This window comes from Pipistrellus kuhlii, unplaced genomic scaffold (genome assembly GCF_014108245.1).
Source record: "Pipistrellus kuhlii isolate mPipKuh1 unplaced genomic scaffold, mPipKuh1.p scaffold_m20_p_13, whole genome shotgun sequence".
NCBI classification, from domain to species: Eukaryota; Metazoa; Chordata; class Mammalia; order Chiroptera; family Vespertilionidae; genus Pipistrellus; species Pipistrellus kuhlii.
Genome location: NW_023425438.1, coordinates 31,339,309 through 31,364,135, shown reverse-complemented (window position 1 = coordinate 31,364,135; position 24,827 = coordinate 31,339,309). Strand labels below are relative to the sequence as shown.

The 24,827-nt window shown below is 40.3% G+C and overlaps 1 protein-coding gene across 7 annotated transcripts in view; it reads left to right on the top strand.

Moving 5' to 3' along the window:
• PELI1 (pellino E3 ubiquitin protein ligase 1) overlaps nt 1-5,431 on the top strand; it is a 49,695-nt gene extending 44,264 nt beyond the window's left edge. For all 7 annotated transcript variants that reach the window (XM_036435508.1, XM_036435504.1, XM_045580809.1 and 4 more), the window contains 3 exons: nt 1,032-1,229; nt 1,328-1,516; nt 2,971-5,431. In XM_036435508.1, coding sequence (XP_036291401.1) covers nt 1,032-1,229; nt 1,328-1,516; nt 2,971-3,537 — 954 coding nt within the window. In that variant the 3' untranslated portion in view covers nt 3,538-5,431. The remainder of the gene's footprint in view (nt 1-1,031; nt 1,230-1,327; nt 1,517-2,970) is intronic.
• The last annotated feature ends 19,396 nt before the right edge of the window (nt 5,432-24,827 follow it).

Here is a 24,827-nt window from a genome sequence, read left to right as displayed (position 1 = left end):
AAATACATTAATGTACTGATAATTTTAAATGTTTACTTTGAAACCCTGTAACACTTGTTCTGTCATCCATCCCACATATTTCCTTTTTCTTTTCAACTTTGATCTTTCAAAATGAAATTAATTCATTTACTAGCTAGTACTCTGAAGTTGTTTTTAATTCTCTGATACTTTTCCCACCAGAACTCTTTATGTGGGAATCTTGTCTCTGAAATATGGCCAAGAACAAGGAAAAAAAATTAAAAGGACATCTAGGCATATAAAATAAATGTCAGATAGGCCAAGCACTGACATTCCTTTCTCTGCTCCCTGGAGAATCCCTTAAGCTCTTAGCAGTAACCTTTTGAAAAACTATTCTTTGAAGTTTGGTTATTTGGTTTCTCAACCCATATAAAAGTAGCTGGATAGAGGAGGCTGGTATGGTGCTGGAGTCAAATATGCCCAACAGCAAGAAATGATAACTGACAACCTGGCAGAAAAGGCCCCCCCCAAAAAAACAAAAAACAGTATTAGTATATATAAGACCTTAAATCAAGACTATGTAAGACCTTAACATAAGGATCAGCATTCTTGTACACCTTTATAGCACCTAAAGATATCACTAATTCAGCTGAATATAAATGGTATTCATAGTGTAATATCCTGGAGTCATCATAAACGATTTACTTATATGTCAACTATATTCTGTTAAAAAAGATAAGAGTAGTATATGATAGACATTTTTATCCAAGTGGGTTAAAATTAAAATCTGCAGCCATCTAGAAATCTCAGCCATCCTAAACTCTATATTCCCTGAGGGTTTCATATATTCTGGGTCATAACTTCTCACTTAATTCTACACTCTAAGTGACTATTTTAACAGAGCAAGTCTGTTAGATTAGTTTTCAAGGGTATAGATGTCCCCAGAGTTAACTATAAGTTTGAGCTTTAGAAGTTTCAGAAGTGTAATGATTTCACCTTATTGTGCCTTTTTTTGAATGGGTTTTCCACTATGTTCCTTTGAATGGGTTTATAGACATTTCTTTTTCCCTTAGATTGGTCGGTCGACTGAAAGTCCCATTGATTTTGTAGTAACTGACACAGTTCCTGGAAGTCAAAGTAATTCTGATACACAGTCAGTGCAAAGCACTATATCAAGATTTGCCTGTAGAATTATATGTGAACGGAACCCTCCATTTACAGCACGGATTTATGCTGCAGGCTTTGACTCATCAAAAAACATCTTTCTTGGGGTAAAAAGCTTTTTTTCTATCTGATGCATTATTTTATAATCACTTATATTTCCAAATTACAAATAAGCGGAAGCTCTCACTCTTCTTACTCCTGCTAGGAGAAGGCTGCCAAATGGAAGACATCAGATGGGCAGATGGATGGCTTAACCACTAATGGCGTTCTTGTTATGCATCCACGTAATGGGTTCATGGAAGACTCCAAGCCTGGAATATGGAGAGAAATATCAGTGTGTGGAAATGTATTCAGCCTGCGTGAAACCAGATCAGCTCAGCAGAGAGGAAAAATGGTAAGTATTAAGATGTAGCTCCTTATTTAGCTACAGTAAATATATAGGGTAAGTTGGACTGAATGCAATACATATTCCCCAAAATTCTTAAATCTCTTGTTGATACATAATAATAAGTCTGATTATCATACATTGACACTAAATACTATACTATAGGATAATATTTCAATAATTCAATTAGGACACTCAGTTTAACTATTTCCATATTATGTTAATACTAGGGGCCCAGTGCATGAATTTGTGCACCTTGAAAGGAATTGTGGGCCTGGAGACTGCGGTGGGCACAGAGGCAGGTCTTGGCCAATCTTTTACGCCCCCACCCGACCCCTCCTGCCACAGCCCCCAATCCCCTGTCTGTCAGTAGCCCCGCTACCACTACTACTGCTCCCATGCGTTAACAACGCTGGCCCAGCTCTGACGGCATGGAGCCATTGGGGCTGGTACCAGCAGCAGGTGTGAGCAGGGCTGCTGCCCCGATCACCCCTCAGGACCTGGGTGAGATGGAAAAACCCTTAGGGGCAATTGGGGCTGGCAGCCGTTGCTCACACCCATGACGGCACCGAGCGATTGGGGCCATCACCGGGCACCGCAATGGGTGCAAGTGCTGAGCAGGACTGGCACACAGGAGCAAAGAATGTTCAGTAACCACCAGAGGCTCACCCTGATAACTGTGACTGGCACTGTGCCTTGGTCTGGTGCCCCCTGGTGGTCAGTGGCTGTCATAGTGATCAGCTGTCTATTTGCATATTAGCCTTTTATTATATAGGATATTTTAAAACATAAGCTTTCCTAAATTAAACAGCACTCTGTATTTTCTACTTATATTTATATTATCTTTGGCGATGATATTTATTGGATATATTCGACCAACTGATTAGCCTCGGAAAATAAGCCTGTGTGGACACATATGTTCAGAAAAGACAGCTGCCTATTGATTCCCGTTTTTCCATGGTACTTAACCTGTTCATGCAGCCATCCCTTTTGTTTTAATCACAAATTATCCGATATAATAAAAGGCTAATAGGCAAATCAACCAAATGGCAGAATGATCAGTCACTTTGGCACACTGAGGGCCCAATGCAGGAGCTGCCCTGTGGTGGTCAGTGTGCTCCCACAGGGGGTACACATTCAGCCAGAAGCCAGGTTCACGACTGGTGAATGCAGTGGCGTTGGCCTCTCCCATCTCTGTAGCAGTGCTAAGGATGTCCAACTGACTGCTTAGACCTGCTCCCCCTGGGGTACGGGCCTAAGCCATCAGTCGGACATCCCCCAAGTGCACATGGGCTGAGGGTGCAGGCCAGGCTGAGGGGACCACCCCTTGCCAAGTGCAAGAATTTCGTGCACCAGGCCTCTAGTCTTTAAGGCTTAAAAGAAATACATGTAAGACCAACACTCTTATGCACATATCTAAAGCACAATGGTGAAATTTTTTTTTTAATTCTTGTTTCCTCTAGGTGGAAATTGAAACTAATCAGTTACAAGATGGCTCATTAATTGACCTTTGTGGTGCAACATTGCTGTGGCGTACTGCAGAAGGCCTTTCCCACACTCCAACAGTGAAGCATTTAGAAGCTTTAAGACAGGAAATCAATGCAGCACGACCTCAGTGCCCTGTAGGGTTCAACACGCTAGCATTTCCTAGTATGAAGAGGAAAGATGTTGTTGATGAGAAACAACCTTGGGTCTATCTAAACTGCGGCCATGTGCATGGCTATCATAACTGGGGAAACAAAGAAGAACGTGATGGAAAAGATCGGGAATGCCCTATGTGTAGGTCTGTTGGTCCCTATGTCCCCCTGTGGCTTGGATGTGAAGCTGGATTTTATGTGGACGCCGGCCCTCCAACCCACGCGTTTAGCCCATGTGGGCATGTGTGTTCAGAAAAGACAACTGCCTATTGGTCCCAGATCCCACTTCCTCATGGTACTCATACCTTTCACGCAGCCTGTCCCTTCTGTGCACATCAGTTGGCTGGTGAACAAGGCTACATCAGACTTATTTTCCAAGGACCTCTAGACTAACAGACAGTTGTCCTCCAGGACTGCATTATACATTTATAAGCTAAGTGAGTTGGGTTTTTCAACCTGTTGTACATGTCACGGTTTCTCTGATCTGGTCATTTCCATTAAGATGAAGAATTTTTTTAAACATTTATAATAAATTGTAGCAATTTTTGAGCAAAAATGTGGAAAACTCAAGCAAAGGAATTTACAAAAGTACCTGACTTCTGAATTCTGAGTTTTTTAAAATCTATTTTGAGGAGAAAAAAGACAGTCTAATAAGATGCCTTCATTTTAGTGTTTTTGAATCACCCATCCTCAGTGTTGAAAAATTGTTTTGTATAACTGAGGGTACTGTTGGTTCAAACTATGTTAGTTTACAGTTTATTGCAAACATTGTAAATTACAGCAACATGTATATTAACTTTTTTTCTATTTATCTTTATATAGAAAATACCTTAGAATGTTCTTGATAGAGTAGCATGGCAATGATGGTGTCACACGCTTGGTGTGAATGGTAGGTTAGTTGAGCATAGCTCAAGGATTTGCAAAGTTAGGAAGATGGGCAAAAGAGCCTCTTTCCCCACCTCCATCTAAATATGGACTTTGGTAAATTAGAATACTTTGTAAAATGAAATTTATATTAATTATCATTGTGTAAAAGGTGTTTGTTTTTAACCACATTCAAGATGATTGGGAAAAGAGTTTTTTTCCTTAATGTTCCTCTCAAGTGTAGTAGTACTATAACAGAAACTTAATGCTAAGAAACATTTTATACTCTCCTTTTGAATATGCAGTTTAATCTAGATTATCTATTTTTCTCCCGTGATAACTAATCTGTTTTTAGTATCAGCAACATTTGGCAAGTTTATTTTTTAGATATAAACTGTGGCTCATCTGTTCACTGTTTCTAGAGGAAAAAAAAAAATCATTCTTATGAGGAAAAGCATAAATTAACAAGAAAGAAGAGTGACTTGATTTGCTTTTAGAAAAGGAAATGCTTAAATAATTAATTATTCCGTTTTGGGCCTTATCCAGACATTAAGGAATCTAGAGAGATAGAAAGGGTTGAATAATGATAGTGCACCCCCCATTTTTAACCTCACAGATCAGCCTTCGCTTCTGGTTTGAATCCTAAGGAAAGCTGCCAGCATTAAGGAAAAGTTTGGTTGCCAGAGGAGCACCATTGACAGCAGAGTGGAGGGACATATTTGCATGATCTGTTTAGTCTCTAATTCCAATAAATTATTTTGCTCTCAGAAACAATAAAAAGTTTCTTCTCCTCCTATCCCTCCTCCTCCCCACCCTCCTCTTTTTTTTTTAATGCACCACAAGGAAAGTACAGACAGCTGCACTACAGCAAACCCTCTGTGGCACTTATATAAATCAATATACTTTTAGATTAGACGGAACTCTTATTTTAATCTTTTTATTTGTTTTCCTTTAGTTTGAAAGTTGTATAATACTTAATTGACTCTAGCAAAATTTTGTATGTGGTAGCATAGCTTTAATTTATCCTATTACAATGCTGTTCTGAATTTTCTTTCGGTTAAACAAAACAAACAAAACCTGTTGCTTAGAAGCCATGAACTATTTTTATTTTACTTCGACTTGTCAAAATTTCCTTGTTTTTAAAAACTACCATGTGGACTCACTCAGGAAATGCATGTCAGGAAATTTGTATTATAAGTTTATTAGTTGTGATGTATCAGTAACTGCTGTTACCTTACCCCCTTTTCAAAGAAATATAACTAATTTTGAAGTTTTCTAGCTTGTCACATGCTTTGTGACTAATGCAAGGAAATCAAGTCCTGTGTTGTATTTGTTCTAGTCATTTCTATTCAGTCTATATATTGTAGCTAATTTTTATTTGCAATTAATTTATTCAAACTAAGTAAATACTTTTCAAAATAGATATTTGAATTTGTCTTTGTGCATTCGTCTTTGCATAACTTAGAATGGGAAATCAAAAGTGATAATTTGCAGACAAGACTACTGCACACTTCAAAACGACTCACTTGAAATAGATGAGTTTGCATTTGTGGTACAATTTTAAATCTCTGGTTCTCTTCAGAAAGCATCTCTTATTAATGATTGCATTGTTTCTACGTTTAGTCTTAGAATAGAGTTGGCTTCTTGCAAGTTGCATCCTAGGCAGTTTAAATAGTGCCTCAAAGACCAGAAAAGATTCATCTTCATTATAAAGTGCCTAAATTCCTCTACCACCTGGAAAAAATCTGGTTCATGTCACATCAAATTCATATTTTGAAAACTCAGGTAATTTAAATCATTAGTCAAGTATTTTTCTGTTTAAGCATTTTGAAAATTTTGTTCTGTCACTTTGCCAATGCCAAATGGAACACTTTTTACTTAAGGCTTGTATTAGGGCAATGCCAGTATTCTGGCCAAGGGAAAAGAGTTGTATTTCAGTTTCCTAAGTGCACTCTCAAGAAAGATATTTTTTATGGCTTAACTCTTACAAATATCTAATACCTAAACGTCTTAATATCTAAATGTTCCTTAATTTGTACAGAGGATTAAACTTCCCATCATCTAAAATGTTAGGGTCATGAAGCAAGACACAGTAATTAGCCAGAGGAGGAGTCTTTACCAGGTTATCTTCTTGAAGCTGAAATTGCTCATTTTCATCATATAAAAGTCTAATACATGTAAAACAGGATAGGAATAAGAAAAGATGTAAACATATAATTACATCTAACATGAGTATTCCCACTCCACTCTTCCCTCAGGATAGTACAAGAACCATGTGTGAAGCATAGCCTTCTAAAACATACAATGAGTAAGGGCACCACGGAAATTCATCTTTAAATTTATAAAATAAATAAAATTCTGACACTTTGGCCCCCTCATCTCAATGGATCAGGATCATCTTGTGCTACCCTACTATAGAGACCACTGGCTAAAAGATATATGACCCACTCTTGTGTTTATGTTCTAAGTATTAATCATCAAAATACCGTATTTTTCAGACCATAAGACGCTCCGGACCATAAGACGCACCAGTTTTTAGAGAAGGGAAATGAAGAAAAAAAGATTCTGAAACAAATAGTGTCCTAAAATATTTTATGTGCATTAAAACCCAACATCACAGTCATAAACACATGTAATCAACCCTGTGTAAAGTAAACAGCAGCATTTAGAACCATTTTAGAGCCGGGCAAGCACACACAGACCACACAGAGCCGGGCAAGTAAAAAAACTTTTTTTTTTTTTTTAAGTATATGTGTAGGCTATATTTGGACCATAAGACGCAGGGACTTTTTCCCCCCACTGCTGGGGGGAAAAAAGTGCGTCTTATGGTCCGAAAAATACGGTAGTATACTATAATTGAACAGCATTATTTTATCTCCCACTCCCACTTTTGGAATTACTCTTACATAAGTATACTTTAAGGCCGTTTTATCCACACATTCTTAAAACAGTTATTTGAATATCCACTATGCACCAAGCCCTATTCTAAACAGTGATTGATGAGGGGGCCAAAGAAAGGGATTCCCTTTCTTCATAGGATTTGTATTCTAGTGGGGAAAATAGAAATTAATAAGAAAAATAAAAGGTAAAGCATGACAGCAGTTTTGAAGGGACAAATGAAGCAGAGGGAGATACAAAGTTTGTGTGGAGTGTTTGCAGTATTAAATAGGGGACGGAAAAGCCCCACTGGAAAGGTGGTACTTGAATAGAGATCTGAAGGATATGGCTACTTAGGAGCAAAACATTTAGCCAGAAGGAACAATAATTATAAGGGTCCTAAGTTAGAAGCATGCTTTGAATCATAATAAAATGATAATAGGCAAATTGACCAAACAGCAGAATAACTGGTCACTATGACACGCACTGACCACTAGGGGGCAGACACTCGTTGCAGGAGCTGCCTCCTGGTGGTCAGTGCGCTTCCATGGGGGGAGCGCCACTCAGCCAGAAGCCAGACTGATGGCTGGGGGGCGCAGCGGCCTGCCTTTGGCAGTGCTAAAGATGTTGGACTGTGGGCTTAAGCTGCCAGGCAGACATTCCCCAAGGACAGCCAGGCTGAGGGAGACCCTCTCCTCCCACCTCTCCCCAAGTGCACAAATGTCATGCTCTGGGCCTCTAGTATTTCTTTAATAGCAAAGAGGCCAGTGTGGTTCTGTCGAATGAAAAAAGTAGTAGGTAGAGCGACAGGGTAAGTGGGGCATGGGATGAAACTAAATTTTGGAGGATCTTCTGAGACTTGGCTATTATTTTGAGTAAGATGGGGGCCATAGGATTTTGAACAGGGAAGAGACAAGATCTGACATATTTTTAATTTTTATTTTATTTTTTAATTTTTTTTAATTAAATTATTATCTTTGTACATATACCATTGCCCATCCCCTCCCATACATGCCCTCTCTCCCTATTTTTAAAAGATTTAAATAGACTGAAGTGGGAACAGGGAGACCAGTTTGGAGGCCAATGCAATAATCCTGGAGAGAGATGACGGGATGTGGATCAAAGAGGCGTTGGTTTGAAGAGCGGTCAGAACCTGGGTATGTTCTGAAGGTGACAGGAGCTGACAGTATTTGCTGGCAGATCAGCTAAGGGAGTAAAAGGAGAGTCAAGTGTTTTCTCAGCTCCGCCTAAGCAGCTAAAAGGATAAAATGGTCGTTTATTGCAGTGGAGAAGATTATGAGCGGAATGGTTTAAGGGGAGGGCACACTGCTTGTGGAATTGGGAACTTAGCTTGGACGTTAGATTGAGACTGCTTTTAGACAAGATGTTTGCCAAAGTAAACTTCTGCTTTTTCTTTTTTTCTTTTTACTTATTATGATCGGTATTCTCCATATATTCTCTGCTTGCTTAGAAACAAACAAAAAGTATTCCTCCTGATTAGTGGCACACTTCCTTTCGTTGAAATGGAGTTGGGACACCTCTCCAGTTTCTCTCTCTGTTTCGGCGGCCCTTTCAGGAAATGAAGTTCTGTTTTCAACTGCAGTGGTAACTTCCTTTAGCAAAAAAGTTCTGATTCAGTTTTCTTCCTTTCTCATGTACACTTTTGTCTTTAAGCTCTTACATTTATGTTCTTAAAAGTCCTCAGTTTTAGTGAAATGAATGTTTTGCTACTTCAAATCTTTATTGGCAGTGGCCAACTACATGTTGTGTTTTATATTTTTATTTTTTATTTTATTATTTAAATATTTACAGTGTTCTTAAGCCTATTATATAAGCCCGATTTTAATATTCAGTTTCTCTTAAGGAAATATGCCTGTGTTTGATGTTGTCAGCAGAAAAAGAAGTAAATAAGATAGAAATGAATTTTCCTAAAGTAAAGTATCATGTCCAAACATTCTGTTAGATGACATGATAGGAATGCTGATTAGACTGTAAACCCAGCTATGTATGCTAAAGGATAAATTACAGCATAAGGCCTAACTGGTTTGGCTCAGTGGATAGAGCGTCCGCCTGTAGACTGAAGGGTCCCAGGTTCGATTCCAGTCAAGGTCATGTGCCTTGGTTGCGGGCACATCCCCAGTAGGGGGTGTGCAAGAGGCAGCTGATGGATGTTTCTCTCTTATCGATGTTTCTAACTCTCTTTCCCTCTCTCTTCCTCTCTGTAAAAAATCAATAAAATATATTTTAAAAATAAAAGTAGGCAAGAAAAAGAGAGACATCTTAGTTTTAAAAAAAAAAATGCTAAAAGGATGTTCAGAATATTAAAAATAAAAATAAATAAAAATAAATAAATAAATAAATAAATAAATAAATAAAACAACACTATGAGCTAGGAACTGTTCTCTCCATTTTACAATAGAAACCAGACACAGCAACGTCTAGTAACTTGCCCAAGGTTCATGTGATTTGTAACTAGAGGAGTCAGTTTGAACCTTTGAAATCTTACTCCATATCTGTGTAGGCAGCCACCACATTTTGCTGCTCCTCCCAACCCCCACCCCTCCTTTATTTTTTATTTGATTGAAATTTGAACTCTATTTCTTTCTCTTTTTGATTTTTTACAGAGAGGAAGGGAGAGGGATATAGAGTTAGAAACATCCATCAGCTGTCTCCTGCACACCCCTACTGGGGATGTGCCCGCAACCAAGGTATAATACATGCCCTTGACTGGAATCGAACCCAGAACCTTTCAGTCCGCAGGCTGACGCTCGATCCACTGAGCCAAACCGGTTTCGGCCAAGATACGTATGCCTTTGACCTGAATCGAACTTGGGACCCTTTGGTCCACAGGCTCTATCCATTGAGCCCAACTGGCTAGGGGCATACAGTCAAGTTTTTGAGCTTGTTAATGGTTAGGAAAGGCGCAGAAGGCAGCCATGTTTTAAAGGAAAAACTAAGGTCTACCCACCTTACAATTTCCTAAAGTTGTACCATATCCTTACTGCATAACTATTAATAAAAATATAGGATAAAAGCTAGAAGGGATCTTAACATAAGTGACAGATTTCGAGAAACCAGGGCTTATGATGAAGTGGCTACTAACTGATAAATCTGGTACTATTACAGAAGCCCTGGCTCCTGTGTCTACCCTAATACTGTTGACTATCATGAACCTGAGTCACCAAGATTCCATTCAATTCCCATGTTTCGTTTGTTGAAACAGAAGTAAGCACGTTGCACTTCAATAGTTTTTATTTTTAAATCACAAGTGTCATCAGCTCTTGTCATTTAAACAATGGCTCCCAAATGTAGGTGATGGTTTGCTTCAGAAGTCTTTTCCCTAAGTGGCTGCCTAGTTTGAAAATGAAAGACAAGAGTAGGAAGAGATAATCAGGAGTTGTCCAGCAGCCCTGGCTGGTGTGGCTCACTTTGTTGGATGTTGTCCCATGCACCGAGAGGTCGCTGGAGCACATGCCTTGGTTTCAGGCTCGGTGCCCACAAACAAACAATAAAACCGTAAGTTAAAAAAAAAAAAAAGTTCTCCAAGCAGTTCCTTAGAGCTCCTCGGTACTCTACATGAGTCATTCAGCCAAGATGAGTGCTCACTCAATGACAAGGCTCTTATTTTACTTTTCTGTTTACTGTGAAGTTAGCACAATTGTTTTGCATGTCACTCTCTGCAGGAATGCAACACATTCAGATACTCTACCTTTAGTTGGTTTCCTTGTCAAATGACCTTCAGAAATATGGTGATTGTAATGCTTCCCTAAAATTATTATGTTGTCAAGCAACTCAGAATCTTTATTAATTCACAGTATAATTGAATAATAATAGTAACCTGGACGCCAAGTGCCCACAAAGTTGTCTAAATCTTGAATTATGATGGGCAGATCCCTAGGTGGAGACACAGGAGTTGAATTGGGCGAGGCACACAGGGGCAAGAAGAGGAATTTCCTACAGAATGGATCTAAGAGCTTCCAAAGCAGGGATGGGCCAGGTGGCATTTGAGGAGTAATGGCAGGAATTCCTCACTGAGGGTCTTAGTACCATGATAGGTGCCCTAAAGCAGTGATCAGCAAACTGCAGCTCGAGCCACACGCAGGTTGCTGCTCTATTCACTAATGAGTTTGCCAACCACTGCCCTAAAGTAATTACTTCCAAAGTTGAGGTGGCACAGGGATTGCAGGGTTAGAGAACTTATGGCCCCATAGTAATTATCCAAATGTCCAGGTGTGGAAATTATAGGAAGGAATCATATCAAGAGACAAGACAGTTTCTAAGATATCTCTCCCGCGCTCTCGCGCTCGCTCTCTCTCTCTCTCTCTCTCTCTCTCTCTCTCTCTCTCTCTCTCTCTCTCTCTCACACACACACACACACACACACACACACACACACACACAACAGCTGCTCCTAATTTTGGAATAAGTATAGCTTTTCAAGATGACTTTTTAAAAGGAAACAGTGGCCGGGAACGATTCAGGGCAAGGGCATGTACCTGGTTGCGGGCACATCCCCAGTAGGGGGTGTGCAAGAGGCAGCTGATTGATGATTCTCTCTCATCGATGTTTCTAACTCTCTATCCTGCTCTCTTCCTTTCTGTAAAAAATCAATAAAATATGTTTTTTAAAAACAAATAAATAAATAAAATAAAATAAATAAAAAACTGTTCATTTGAGTATGTAAATTCTAACAAGTTTGTTAGTATAATTTCTATATCAGCTACACTGCATGAATGCAAATGTTAATTATATTTTTGATTTGTTGTATTCCAATAACTCAACCATGGCAAGAATCCTTGAATTGGGTGCACCATGCAAAGCTGGTATCTAGTTGCAGAGGTTACACAGCTGTGACGTGATACTTGTGATGTGATGAAATGAAAGCCAGAGACGTTACTCTTGGGATGTGGCCTTTTGCAGAGAAGCAGTAGAAGAGTGTTTACAGCTTTAGGCTAAAGGATTCTGAAAGTCTGAGAGTTAACAATCAGGAGTTTGTCTGAAGGTGCTTTATGGTTTCATTATTGCTACTGACTTCAAATATGGCCATATTTACTTACCAAAGTGTTTTAATTCCTCTTTAAATACAAAAGGACCATTGAAAATGTCTGGGTGGAATTTTACGAACAGAATGAATTCTTCAGACAAGGCTCAAGTCCAAGCCTTAATCCAGTCTGGCTTCTGATACCAGTCCTTAGATGTTCCTTTATCAAAGTAGGTAACAATAGGCACTTATTCGCTGTAAATAAACTAGAGGCTAAGTGAGTGGAGGGGAGTTAAGAATTGGCAAGATAAGCAATCCTTCAGAAAGGATCCAGTGATACTGAGGCCAGCATCTCCTGTAATTTTGTAGCATGCTTTTATGTTCCATGCCTCGGCTTTATCTGTGGTCATGAATCTCCTTACCTGCTATCCTATGGGACCGAGATAATCCAACTCTTTGGCATCAGTGAATTAATACTTGTTCTACCTCGTTTTAGTTTCTTAGACTTTGGTGCTGGTCCTATTTAAAAGCAGATGGTCTCAGCTGAAACCGGTTTGGCTCAGTGGATGGAGCATTGGGCTGCAGACTGAAGGGTCCCAGGTTCAATTCCGGTCAAGGGCATATACCTTGGTTGCAGGCACATCCCCAGTAGGGGGTGTGCAGGAGGTGGCTGATCGATGATTCTCTCTCATCGATATTTCTAACTCTCTGTCCCTCTCTCTTCCTCTTTGTAAAAAATCAATAAAATATATATTTTAAAAAATTAAAAACATAAAAGCAGATGGTCTCAGACTAATAAAGTTATGGCTCTTCAATTGGGGAGCTCAATAGCCTCTGCAATACAGCAAGGCCAGATAATCTTAATTATAAAATTATCTAAAAATGTCTAAGGACGTTTTTAATCATTCAATGACTAGTGGAAAGAATATTCCATATTATTTATAGCTGAAACACTTCTGAAAAGAAGGAGTTTGGGAGACAAAGCGTTTAGAGCAGAGACCCAACATGTCAAATTCCCTAACAACAAATTCAGAGGAGCAGTTCCTGGTTACCTGTTACCTGGAACTTAATTATATGTTGGCATGTGGCACTGGTTTGAACATCTTTTTGATCTGCAAAAATGTTTGATTTAATGGGAATTCAGATAGAAAGTTGATCTTAACCTTTTCATGCATTTCTTCATTATGATGAGTTAAGCCTGCTTACCAGTGAAATATACTACAAGATGGGAGAGACATGATTGAAAGGTTTGATGTAACATATAGTCAGTTAAATTTTTACTCTGAGAATATTACATTAATTTTATGTTGGTCATTATCATTGCTCGTTATGGCTGACACTTTGAGCTACCAATTAACCTGCATTTGCCAAATAGCCTTGGTCTAATTTGTCAGCATGCCTGTAACCACAGGGCCAGCATTTGCCAGAGAAGATTTACACACAAATGTGAGGCTCGCACCTCATTAAGTATGAACATTTTCAGGAGAAAAAAATGGTTTGTGACTTTGTTTTTTTAAGGTTTCTTTTTATGTAGGAAGGTGATAGAAGTCTTTATTTGGGGAACTAACTATAATTAAACAAAATGGAATCTTCTGCGGTGACACCACCATTGAACTTTTGCTTCTGTTTGCAGGGTTCATTTCCAGCTAACACAGCGTCTTTGAAATGCCAGCATTTGCTTTTTGTTTTCCGGTGTTTTGTCTAAGTAAAATAAACTTATATGGGTGCCAACAGGTAATGCTATGTTTTTGTGGGATTTCAGGATATCAGTTCTCTGAGTGAAATTTGAGATAGTGGAGTAAGTTTGTTAATCTTAAAATTTGATCCCCTTTCTGGACCAATTATTTTCTCATGGAGGAAAACTATTCTATGAGCAGCAAGCATGTACTAGGGACTAATATATATATTAGAATGAATGGATGTGAGAGTATGGTGCAAGTGCAATGCATCACGATGAATACGACTAGAAAAACAGCTAAGAGCAAAATTATTTTGGGGGTCTTCAGTCAGTAATGTGGTTTGAACCTATATGATTGGGACTGAAACTACTTATCTGATTTCATTCTGCTTTTTTTTTTAATATATTTTATTGATTTTTCACAGAGAGTTAGAAACATCGATGAGAGAGAATCATCGATCAGCTGCCTCTTGAACACCCCCCACTGGGGATGTGCCCGCAACCAAGGTACATGCCCTCAACCGGAATCGAACCTGGGACCTTTCAGTCTGCAGGCCGACGTTCTATCCACTGAGCCAAACTGGTCCTGGCTCATTCTGCTTCTTAAAGACCAGAGAGTCTTTGGTAATAGAATAAGGAACCCTCCTTAAAGGTGGGAGGTCTAAGTGAGAAAATAAAATAATTGCTGAGCCCTGGCTGGTTTGGCTCAGTGGATGGAGCATCGGACTGCAGACTAAAGGGTCTCAGGTTCTATTTCAGTCAAGGGCACACGCCTGGTTACTGGCTCTATCCCCAGTAAGGGCCGTGCAAGAGGCAGCCAACCAATGATTCTCATAATTGATGTTCCTATTTCTCTCTCCCCTCTCCCTTCCTCTCTGAAATCAATAAAAATATATTTAAAATAAAATACTTGCAGATTCTTTATAAGACCTGAGAAGATAGTAAAAAATAAGAGGGTGTCTTGCATATAGTCAGCCTTCAGTGAAATATTCATTGAATATTTGAGCAGAACCGGACTCTTCATCCTTCATGAAGGATGAAGAGCTATTTTAATTTCCTAGCAACCTTGAGATCACAAGATAGAGAGGAGCTCTGGAGTGGAGTGGGAAAGTAATGAGTGTCTTTGCTGACAGTTATGATACACCTTGCTGTTGATGACTTAAAGTGGACAGTGAGAGCTGATTTTAATTTGATCTTTTTCCCTACATGAGCACCACAGTTTATAGTGCTCTGGTAAAGTTAGTGATTTTTTAAAAAAATAAAGAGGTCTGGAGGACAGAATTCTTCTTCTGACTTATCTTATAATTCCACTGACTTATCTCTTTGTTATTATTATATTATTACCTTTTTTATTTTTTATTTTTTATTTTTTTAATATATTTTATTGATTTTTTACAGAGAGGAAGGGAGAGAGCTAGAGAGCTAGAAACGTCGATGAGAGAGAAACATCGACCAGCTGCCTCCTGCACACTCCCCACTGGGGATGTGCCCGCAACCAAGGTACATGCCCTTGACCGGAATCGAACCTGGGACCCTTCAGTCCGCAGACCTACGCTCTACCACTGAGCCAAACCAATTTCGGCTACCTTCATTTTTTATATGTTTTTATTACTTTCAGAGAGGAAAGGAGAGGAAAAGAGAGAGAAACATCAATGATGAGAGAGAATCACCAATTGTCTGCTTTCTGTATGGGAAGGGGAAAGGGAGGTGGTGAGCATGTGCCCTGACGGGGAATCAAACCCTAACCTCTTAGTTCATAAGTTGACGCTCAACCACGAGCCACACCAGCCCGGCAAAGATAGAGAATCTTTTTTTTTTTTTAATCCTCACCTGAGGATATTTTTCCATTGATTTTTTAGAAAGAGTGGAAGAAAATAAAAAAACATTGATGTGAGAGAAACACATCCATTAGTTGCCTCCTGCACACAGCTGGCTCGGGACTGGGCAAGGGAGAAGCCTGCAACCCAACCGAGATATGTGGTCTTGACAGGAATCAAAGCCAGGACCCTTTAGTCCACAAGCCGATGCTCTATCCACTGAGCCAAACCGGCCAGGGCCATTTAAAAATATATATATCTTTATTGATTTCAGAGAGGAAGAGAGATAGATAGAAACATCAATGATGCTAGAGAATTATTATTCAGCTGCCTCCTGGACGCCCCCCACTGGGAATTGATCCCACAACCTGGGCATGTGCCATGACCTCCTGGTTCATAGGTTTAGTCTCAACTGCTGAGCCAAGCCAGTGGGACCCAATGATTATCTCTTAATTGCCTGACTAGTCAGATGTGTTTATCCACTTGGAAAGGGAAGCATGTATTGAATACTGAATGCCTACTTTGGGTTCATCTATTTAATAAAAATATATTAGGCATCTACTAAATGAGAGGCACTGGAGATATAAGGATGAATAAAATGGACATGGTGCCTACCCTCACAATGCTGAAAACCTAGTAGAAGAAAGTGAGTAATAAGCCATTAAAGTGTGATGTGTAAGTGCCATGACAGAAATAAAGATCCTTTGAGAGCACATAGGACAGGCACTGAACCAGACGTGAGACGTTCTCTAGATGAAAGTAATGCCAACCAGGGACCTGACCGAACTGGGACGTAACCAGGATGGAGAGAGAGCGGGAAGAGGAGACCAGCAGAAGAAACAGCTGATTTTGTGGAGAGGCTCAGCACAATAGAGAGCAGCACATGTTTGAGGAACTGAAATTAAAAGTAGCTGGGTGGAGAGTAAAAGGAGGGAATGGCAAGAGAAGAGGCCAAGACATGGGCAGGGGACACATCTGACAGGAATGCCAGGTGCTGAGCTTTTCGTCTCATAGTCGTAGGGAATTGGGGGATGATGGGATCAGACCTGCACTCCTGAAAGATCACTGAGCTGTACCGTGAAGAATGGAGGCAGAGAATAAATGTAGCTTGAGACCACTATAAGATAGCCATGATGCTGTGATGTTGGTAGTTGAATGTGTGAATCTGAAAGCCCAAAGTGAGATCCACGTTGCAAATAATGGATTTGGGATCATCAGCCTAAGGCACTACAAGTGAGTGGGATCTCCGAGGAAACTGAAACTTTTCATTGATTTTTTTGAATAGTTAATGCTGACACATGGTACAAATGCAAAGGGTACATACAAAAGGTGTACAGTGAAAAATGCGTTACTCTCTCCTCTGTCCCCCAGTTTCTCTCCCTGGAGGCAACCAGTGTTGACAGAATCAATCCCTGCCCTTCCCTTTCCTCCCACACCCCTTCATTATTAGCTGAGGTAAATCAAGCCAAGTTCTCTTCATTCAATAACAATACCAACCTTCCTAATATAGATCTTTAAATAAGCACACTAAAAGATCACATATAAATATATATATATATAAAATATTTTAGTGTGTATATATATGATCATATATATATATATATATATATATATATCTTTTAGTATGTATATTTCTATCATATATATATATATATATGTATAAATTTTATAGTCTATAATGACTTCTTCCTGAAAAAACATTTGACCTTGCAGATTAAAGGTATTTCAGAACAGTCTCCCTTGAGAAATCAGTCTTTCAGGGTTTTTCCATTATTCCAGAACTCTCTTCTCCCTCTTCCCTTTCCCAAAATGGGGACGTTACAGGGGACTTACTAGGAAAGTCAGTCAACCTCCTGGCCGCCCAGCCACCCTGGCCTTTGGGCCGACATTGATTGATTCCAGCTACTGACAGCCACTGTCCCTGCCACCACCATGCTCAGTGGTCAAACACTTGTACTTTCTTGATGCAAGGCCAGGCCTCTTCCAGCCCATTCATCATTTTTCCACTGGACCTTCTACAGACCATGTCCAGACCTCCAGGGACTGGAGGCACTGTCTCAAGGCCTCTGGTTGCCTAACCATAGCATTTCCCCTTCTCTGTATTTGCCCCAGTTCCAATGGAAAGCCATACACACTTCTTTAGGACGCACCCTCCCCCCCCACCCCCACCACTACCACCACCAAGCAAAAGGGGCAACCCTGTGCTTGTACCCTTTGCATCACCCCACTTCCTGCTGCTTAAATGTTTATCTTCCTTTGCAGTCACGGGACAATGGCTCTGCCATCATATCCTGTGTTCTTCCTGGCACTATCTACGATCTGTTCAGGGGCATCCTCCAACCTCCGTCTCATTGGTGTATACAAATACATTTTTTTCTTTGTTTCAACGAAGTCTGGCTTTTTCTAATCAAAAGCCGTTGGTTTCAAACTCTTGCTATGAGTTTTTTAAAATCATATTTTGAAAATCAAAGCCAAATGATGACTAATGCGTTCTTGGCTGATATTTTTTTCTCTCCCCATGACTCAATGCATGCCATTGACTCAATGGGTGGGGAGCCAAGGACAAGAAGGGTTTACTGAGAAGGTAAATTGTAGGTTGAATATCTCACAGCTATTGTTTCCATTACACCAGCAGAAGGTTTCCAGGGCAGGCTGAAGGGAAGCCAACATCAGCATGGTAAGTGTTACTAAGTTTCTATGTTGTGACACAGGTACACCCACTTCATGTGAACATTTCACGGTTCAAAGTGAACATGATGAAGACTGAACTATGGATTCCACCATTATCCACGCAATTATTCAGATGCAAACTTGATTTGCACCTGGATTCCTCTGTTTGCTTCACACCCCACGTTTAATCCAGCTGCTCCTGGGGACCACTAAAGGGAAGGGGGGACATCTTCTAATTTTTACAAAAGCTTCATGCCAGCAGCGGCCTCACTGCTAAACCCCTAGGCCAAGCCACCTGCGACTGGACTTCTGCCTTCTGTCTGGTCTCCCCATTTCTATGTTTGATCTCCTACAATCCATTCACCACAAAGTAGCCAGACTTGACCATTTTTGTTTGTTTATTTTTGTTAATCCTCACTGGAGGATACTTTTCCCATTGATTTTTAGAGAGAGTGGAAGGGAGGAAGGGAAGAAGGGAAGGGGAGAAGGAGAGGGAGAGGGAGAAACATCGATTGGTTGCCTGCTACCCAGTTATGTGCCCTCGATCTGGAATTGAACCCATGATTCTTTGGTATGTGGGCCGACACTCTCACCCCCTAGCCACATTGGCCAGGGCTGGGCCTGTGGTTTTTTTTTGTTGTTGTTGTTTTTGTTTTGTTTTGTTTTTAATATAAAGTAGATCATATACTTCCCAGCTTTCCTGCTTTAAACTCTTCAGTAGCTTCCCACTATGCTTTGACTCGGCTTTGTCTCCTTCTTCAGCCTCTTCTCATCTTCCTTCTAGGAATTCCCTCTTATTCTATTCCAGCCACACTGCCCTTTTTTTTGCGGGGCTCGTTTCTACCCCAGGTCCTTTGCACTTGGTGTTTCTTTGCTAGGTGAGTCCTTCCCTAGACTGTCATACTGCTGCCTCTGAGCCTTCAGGTCTCAGTTCTGAGGTCACCAAGGAGCCACATCACACCCCCAAATATCATCTACCAGTTACCTTATTTTATCTCCTTCCTATCACTTTGTCCCTGGAACTGTATTATTTATTTGTTCACATGTTTATTACCAACCTCCCCCTTACTTGGAATGGAATCCCCTTGGACAAGGACTCAGTTTGCCTTCCTCAACACTTTGTTTTTTGCATTAAACAGTGCCTGGCACATAGTAAACACTCAGGAAATATTTGTTGGACTGAAACCAGATGGTTTCCATCAGAGAGAAAAAAGAAGACATTTTTTTTTAACTCCACAAGCTCTAGTGGGTGCCTTTTTATTAGTTTGCCTCTTAAAAGGAACCATTCAATTCTACCAGCTTCTTTGTAAGAGGATTATAAGTTTAATGGTACTTTCTAGTGAGACACTAGAAAGAAGCAGGGTAGAACTATCATCTACATTTAGGCCACAGAAAAGCAGCTTTTCCGGATAATCAAGTCCGATCAAAGTATAAATTGTTAGTCTTATTTGCCAGGTACAAAATTTGGATGATTGTGTGTGTGTTGGTGTGTGCTTACCCTGCTGCAGATCATCTGCTATTTTAGGGTCCCTGATTGCTAAAAGTTGTTTACTTGATTTCTTTCATTTTAAGTGTGGCTGAAGAGGCAGAGTTGATCAGAGGCAAGATGTAAAAAGGGAGGCAATGGTAATGATTTTTCAGGCACCCTGTGAAACAATTACCAGCAAGCTTTAGGTGTGTCCTGTACTTTCAACACTGGAAACTAAGCTCTCCTTGATAGGTGCTAAAAATTTGAATAACTGACTCACTGGAGAGTCCTGAAGAACTGCACACACACTGAAGCAGGGACTTCAAAACTCCGCTGTAGGTGACGCGATTTAGAGCAAAGATGCCGGGAAATGGGGCCTCGTCTTGGTCAGAAGAGATGAGGTCAAGCATTCTTTCCCATTCCTGCTGTCACAGAGTCTGAAATTTCTACCATTAGCACTTCATTTTTTTAATTTTATCCTGGAGTTCTCTTTTTAAATGCACGCGTTCCTGGACATATATTAGATGAATTCATCAAGATATTGAAAGTAATAAGATCCATGCTCCTTCCAGTGGGAGAGATTACCAGTAAGAGAGCCCTGAAAGAGGGAGATGCATCGGGGAAGACTAGAAACACCAAATGTAGTTTTTCTGAACCTAGAATGGACCAGTGCAACACTGTAGTTGTTGAATGACTTCGGACAATAATATTGTGAAGCAAATTATTTAAGAGGAAGCTTTGTAATGTGAGTTACTTAATTTGAGAAAATAGATTTTTTTTTTTAACTTCAAGTGTTGCTATGCAATATGAATTTTAATGGATTTTTTTTCCCTACTAGTAGTTAGGGTCCTAATAGGAAACAGATGGCATACTTAAATTAGGATAATTGAAGGAGGGCTTTTTTCAAAGAGATTATTTACAAGGCAGTTGGTGGGGTATAATGGAAACCAAAGAAATAGTCTGGGAACAAGGGGTTAGAAGCAGCAGCATGGGCTCTTGGTGGCGGGGGGGGGGGGGGGGGTGATTATCAGAACCTGGAAAGGAGGTATTATTTGGAGCAGACCAGCGTGAGAGGAGCAAGGACTGACACAGCCAACCAAGGCAACCTCACTGGGAAAAAGCCAAGGACATGAATGCCTGGACCTCTTCTCTCTTCCTCTGGACTCCCCATGGGCCAAACCCAACTGGAATCGAAAGGGGAACGGAGTAAATCCATGAAATTCAGCCCCTGGCAGAGAGGAAGGTGGGAAAGGGTGAACAGGGGATCTCAGGAGCAATGGAAGATGTCCAGAATGCACCTGACAAGAAGTGCTGAGGAACTATCCAACATGCCCTCCCACCCCTTCCCCACCACCTCAGCTTCTCAGAGAAAAGCCATTTGGGGCTGGAAGAGTAAAGGATGTGTCCTAAACTCAGATTTGGGGTTTTGATTAATATATTGGACTTATCTAATTTCAGCATCAAGACTGTGCTAATAACTGAAATCGATGTCAGAGTGGCTGGGAAATTTAAGGTCCTGTCAGAATTTTCATCCCAGAGTAGAGAAAGATGAACTTGCCCCTTCCTTCACCCCAACACACACACACACCCTATTTTATACATACGCAAAGGAACAGTGGGACAAAAATAAATGAATAAGCTTGCATTTGTGTTTTTTAAAATATATTTTATTGATTTTTTACAGAGAGGAAGGGAGAGAGATAGAGAGTTAGAAACATCGATGAGAGAGAGAGAGACATCGACCAGCTGCCTCCTGCACACCCCCTACTAGGGATATGCCGCAACCAAGGTACATGCCCTTGACCAGAATCGAACCTGGGACCCTTGAGTCCGCAAGCCGACGCTCTATCCACTGAGCCAAACCAGTTTCGGCTGCATTTGCTTTTTGGTTTTGTTTTTTGTTTTGGTTTTTTATTATTGTTTTTATTGATTTCAGAGAGGAAGAGAGAAGGAGAGAGAAATAGAAACATCAATGATGAGAGAGAATCATTGATCGGCTGCCTCCTGCATGCTCCCCACAGGAGATCCAGCCCGTAGCTTAGGCATGTGCCCTGACCAGGAATCAAACCATGACCTCCTGGTTCATAGGTCAACACTCAAACACTGAGCCACCTTGGCCAGGCAGTAAGGTTGCGTTTTGATTAGATCAGAGAATTGTGCTTCTTCGACATAACCACTAACATACTCTTTACCAACTCTCTCCCTTTACAAGGAACAAAACTGAATTCCAGAGAACTTGATTCACATGCCCCATTTCAGCAGCCATTTCACAACCAGATCCAAACTAGAAGTATGAATTGAGAACTCTGTAGGCTATGCAGCTGTAGGCTTACACAAGCAGTTTGCACTGGGGCAAATTTCAAACCAGGTGACAGACCTTGATTGGCAGCCTCCATCCTCACCTGGCACAGTAAACAGTGAGTGGAGAAGTCTCACTGGCCAAGCCAGGCTTCTTCGGTAGAGTGACTTGTACCCCTGCTCTGAGATGTAGACCTCAGCTTTGTGATTCAAAAACTCAGTGTCATTGATGCAGCCAAGAGTGACCAGGTCCTGCTGAGCTCATGTATTTGTCAACCTCACGACAGATTTACTTATAAACTGTCTGTTGAATTACCCTAGAAAACGAACAAACACCATTGTTGTCAAAGAGACAAGCCGGGTGTCAACATTCTATAACTGAATTGTTTGGAGAAAGAATATTGATAAAGAGAGAAAATAAAGTAAAATAAAGTAAGAAAGAGCTCATGTGGATGATCGTGTGAGGCAGGTGATTAACTCAAGTCTTTGCACTTACCATTCAAAATAAAAGGAAAAGGAAAGATCTAGATTTTATCTTTCTTGAAGTTTTTCAACCCATACATGAGATGCAATGCCTGCTTCTTAAGATCATGTAAACTGCTGTGTGAGTACCTTATCCATGTAGCCAGTCTTCCAGGCCTCTGGGGATAGGAGCAAAACATACATACACCCATGAAAAACCAGAGGGTGGGGATAAAAGAGAGTGGAGGATACACCTGTAAACGGAACTCTAAACACCAAGGCCTCAATACAGCTCTCTGTATAAAACTAGAAGTGCAGTGTGAAACCAAGAGTGAACATGCTGAGGTATCAGCTCAGGGACCCTGGCTTGGTTATTTCCATCAAGCAAAAAGGAGAGTTATTTGGAATATTATCTAATTGTGAAAAGCAGAATAGAGACAGGTAGTTCCAAGACATCTGCAAAAATAATTTAATTGGCAAAGGTGGATTATTTGGCATCATCAGGCAATAAAATGCATTTGTGTGTGTGTGTGTATGTGTGTGTGTCTGTGTACATACGTACATTTTTTAAAAAAAGTGAATTGATCTCAGGATTCTGTTTGCTTCAAAATGCCTTCGATCAAACAGAAAGCAAAGCCTGGTCTGATTCCAGGACTCTTCCTTTCGAAGGCAGCCAGGTCTGTCCTCTTGCAGAGGCCGAGCGCCAGCAAGGCTGAATATTTCTCCGTGTTTCTGAGGAGGGAGTGTCTCACCCGGCCTTGCAGCTGCGGAGACCACCTGTGGAATGGATCTGGTGCCTTTTCTCAGCTCATTCTTTCTTATCTCCAACTGCCTGCCTAGACAGATGGTTGCTGGGAATTCTTGTTTTTCGTGAGCTTTAAAACGATAGCCACCTAATTTAAATTACTTTCCAAAGTTAGCGGAAACTGCCTTTAAATGAAAGCCTGAGAGCAAGGGCATGAGGGCGTGAGGTCTGAATTCTTCATTCTTTGGTGTTACATGATCACTCAATCCTTCTGAGTTATTTTCTGTAATTAAAAATCCCTTTATATGACCATTAAAGTGAATGAGTCTATAAATTGTATTCAATCAGGACATTAAGACATTTGAAAACATTTTGGGCTACCATTTTATTTGGCTATTATTTCATAATGGACTCACCTAGGTTTAACTAAAAAAAAAAAAAAAAAAAAAAAATTAAGTCCTGGCTGGTGTGGCTCAGCATCATCCAGTACACCAAAAAGAAGGGGTGAGTTCAATCCCTGGCCAGGAGGCATGTAGGAGGCAACTGGTCAATGTTCTCTCTCTCTCTCTCTCTCTCTCTCTCTCTCTCTCTCTCTCTCTCTCTCTTCTCTCTTCTCTTCCTTCCTCCCTCCTCCCTTTCCCTTCCTCTTGCTAGAATAAAAAATTAAAAAATAAACATTTATCAAGATATCCTTTAGCTGAAACCGGTTTGGCTCAGTGGATAGAGCGTCAGCCTGCGGACTGAAGGTTCCCGAGTTCCATTTTGGTCTAGGGCATCTACCTTGGTTGCAGGCACATCCCCAGTAGGGGCCTTGCAAGAGTCAGCTGATTGATGCCTCTCATCGATGTTTCTAATTATCTCTATCCCTTCCTCTCTGTAAAATGTCAATAAAATATATATTCTTAAAAAGATATCCTTTAGTAGCACACCAAATATTATTTATTTTTAATTAAATAAAATTAACTTTAAAATGTACATACACTGAAAAGAATATAACTTTCTAAAAGTATATAAAGACATACTGCAACTATCACAAAGTCTCAGAATTCTATAGGGGAAAAGCACCTTACTTAGTACTCTCACTGACCAGCTCTCAACCTTTTTATTTTTCCCTACCTCCATTCCCCACGCACGGTAACATCGCTCCCACATAATGAGTCTCACCAGGGAAAGACAACTAGTACAGTTTGAAAAGATACTCCTTTTCTTTCCCAAACTAAGTTTCTTTGATTTGAGAGACCGTTTTCTGTTTATTGATGATAAAAGTAATACATGCTTACCTCATCTTATTGCGCTTCTCTTTATTATGCTTCACTGGTGTTGCTTTTTTTTTTTCCCCCCACAAATGGAAGGCAAGACCCTCCACCAGCACAAAGATTATGACTGGCTTTATCGCGATACTCACTTTATTACGGTGGTTTGGAAGCAAACCCACAATATCTCCGATTTTGCCTGTAGAGTTTCCGCTTTATCGACCAGGCTGTGCCTCGCTTTGAACTGGGTGACTTAAGGCAGCCGTCTACAGGGCCGTGGACACAAAACAACTGAGGTCCCAACTGTGGAGAACAGGTGAGTACTGGACATTGTTTGGTGCCCTTTAACCTTATCATTAAATTCCACATCTTCTCTGCTATTAACTTGAAGTAATCAACATTCAATTGAAAAGGTTTTCTATTGGCTATTCGTATTACAGTATCTGCTATCTTACCAAAAAGCCTAAACTACGGTAAATAGTTAACAACTTTTACAATGAAGTATCTGGCTTTGCTTTTTAACATTTTTATTCCACATATTCCCGTAGAAAGGTTACAAAACACAGCAGA